At 36.1% G+C, this 2084-nt stretch overlaps 1 protein-coding gene across 1 annotated transcript in view; it reads right to left on the bottom strand.

Annotated features, from left to right (window-relative positions):
* LOC101290749 (receptor-like protein 2-like) overlaps positions 1 to 2084 on the bottom strand; it is a 10827-nt gene that overhangs the window by 2296 nt on the left and 6447 nt on the right. Inside the window, exon 2 of the mRNA XM_004296143.1 lies at positions 1517 to 2037. Within this exon, the coding sequence (XP_004296191.1) occupies positions 1517 to 2037 (521 nt within the window). The remainder of the gene's footprint in view (positions 1 to 1516; positions 2038 to 2084) is intronic.

Raw genomic sequence — 2084 nt, 5'->3', positions numbered from 1 at the left:
CTTCCCTAGTCTTTGCCTGGATCCTGGATGGTCTTCGATCTCTCTGTTGTTTGTTGCATAAATTATCACGCTATCTAGCTAGTGTTATTGTCAGTGTATTTCTTTTTTTTTTGAGAAAGGGATACTTCATTTTTTTTGTTGATCGTGGAAAATGCACCCAAATGCTTGAAAGGGATATTTGTCAGTATATATATAAAATTCGAATTAAGAAGTAGAACCGCCGGGCACTAATTAACCCAGTTTGACCGGCACTGCATACTAGTTTATATTTCGTGGCTGCGGGAATATCAGTGCGTCGCTCACTGGTTATTATTGTTTGGGATTTTTACCAAGTGGAATTAAAAGACAGGCTATATTCCATACTTTAAGAGTAGAGAGCATGATGTATGTACCTGGAACACCACGTGGTACTGTCGTGTGGTATACCCGGCCAATCATATAACTCAAATTCATGTGGGGACCAGCAGGGGGTGAAAAAAAAAGAGAAAAGTAACTAAATACACCAATCAGAAATAAAAATAATACACGTGGACCAATGAGATTAAAGGGGAATATAAAACAGATGGTGTTCCAGGTACAAATAATAATTTCCCATATCGGAGAGGGAATGATGACTCATTTCTTTTGAGTGAGAGGTCAATAATTTATGGAAGGAGTAGAATTGACCTGGCAACAAGCTAAAATCTCCAACAACTTTTTTAAATTTCTTTAAAATAAAAAAACAAAAGTTAAAATCTCTCAAACTCTAACAGATTCTCAATTTCAAACTCATTTCTTCTTCGTTTGAAAATTGAACCTGGGGAAAGAGATTTGGCAAACATTTAACCATTCCAAATTAAGGGTGAATAGCCCAGATCACATTTAATTAGCTATGTTATCTTGGCCTCTTCCATCTGAATCTTTATATAAATCCAATGCTTTCACAAGCTAAATCTCCTTTTGCGTTCTAGCGTTTTGTTCTGCTTCTTGTTTTTTTTTTTTTTTTTTTTCTGTTTGATCATGTTCTACTGTTTTGGTTTTCTTGTTTTTGATTATTATGAGTTTATTTCTAAATATGACATTTCAAATTCCATGTCATTTACCATGTCATCTTATTGTGTGTTGATGTCAAATTTGCAATTAATCTAGACCATTAAACTTTATATAATCTAACGTACGGTTTCAAATAGGTGTAAAAAAGTGTCCTTTGAACTAGACCCTTCTATCTAATCAAGATTTATTATTTTCTAGTCAATTCATCATGGTGTGGTTCAATCTCCTCTTCGCTCCTTGCTATGATAACTGGTTTTCATGACAATGGTAAATACATCATGACTATGGTACCTTATGAATTATGAGTAAATATGTCGAAATCTCATGTTTTACAATGAAAATGTGTTGGATAGTTTATTTTGATTCTCACAATAAGAGTACTATCTAACTTCTAATAAACCTTCTCTTCACTCGGGCCATACTCTTTGCTATCATCACCATGAACCTGTCATGTACATTGTCTAGGAAATGGTAATATGCATACCTCCATTTCTGCAGAAATACTAAAGGACCAAAGACTCCCCAAAATCCTATAAAGAACCCAAGTGCAGCGGAAACATAGAACCATGGAAATTGCCGCTCCTTCATGTCTGCATCTGTGTTATTCATATCAGGTTCATCAGTGCCCTCGGTTCTCTTACACTTATTTGGAAGTGGGTCACCACAAAGTTTCAGATTCCCCTCAAACGCAGAAGCATCGAAACTTTGGAGCTGAGTACTTGATGGTATTGGCCCTTCAAGATTATTGTAGGAGACGTTGAATTTTGATAAGAAATGAAGACTTGTGAAAGACGCTGGGATGTTTCCAGACAATTGGTTCATGGAGAGATCCAAAATCTGCATGCCCTTGAGGTTAGCTATCTGTTCTGGAATATTACCGGAGATGTTGTTGTTGCTAAGATACAAAGTTGTTAGAAGCTGCGATTGGCCAATCTCAGAAGGTATGTTCCCATGTAGGTTATTGCTCTTTAGTGATATAGATGCTTCGTAATACAAGTAATTGTACTGTAAAGGTCTTGAATGATCAACACTGGGGTAGAAGATAGGCAGAT

The sequence above is a fragment of the Fragaria vesca genome, linkage group LG3, assembly GCF_000184155.1.
Source record: "Fragaria vesca subsp. vesca linkage group LG3, FraVesHawaii_1.0, whole genome shotgun sequence".
NCBI classification, from domain to species: Eukaryota; Viridiplantae; Streptophyta; class Magnoliopsida; order Rosales; family Rosaceae; genus Fragaria; species Fragaria vesca.
Note: the sequence above shows the minus strand (reverse complement) of the source record. Positions and strands in the feature narration are given on the sequence as shown.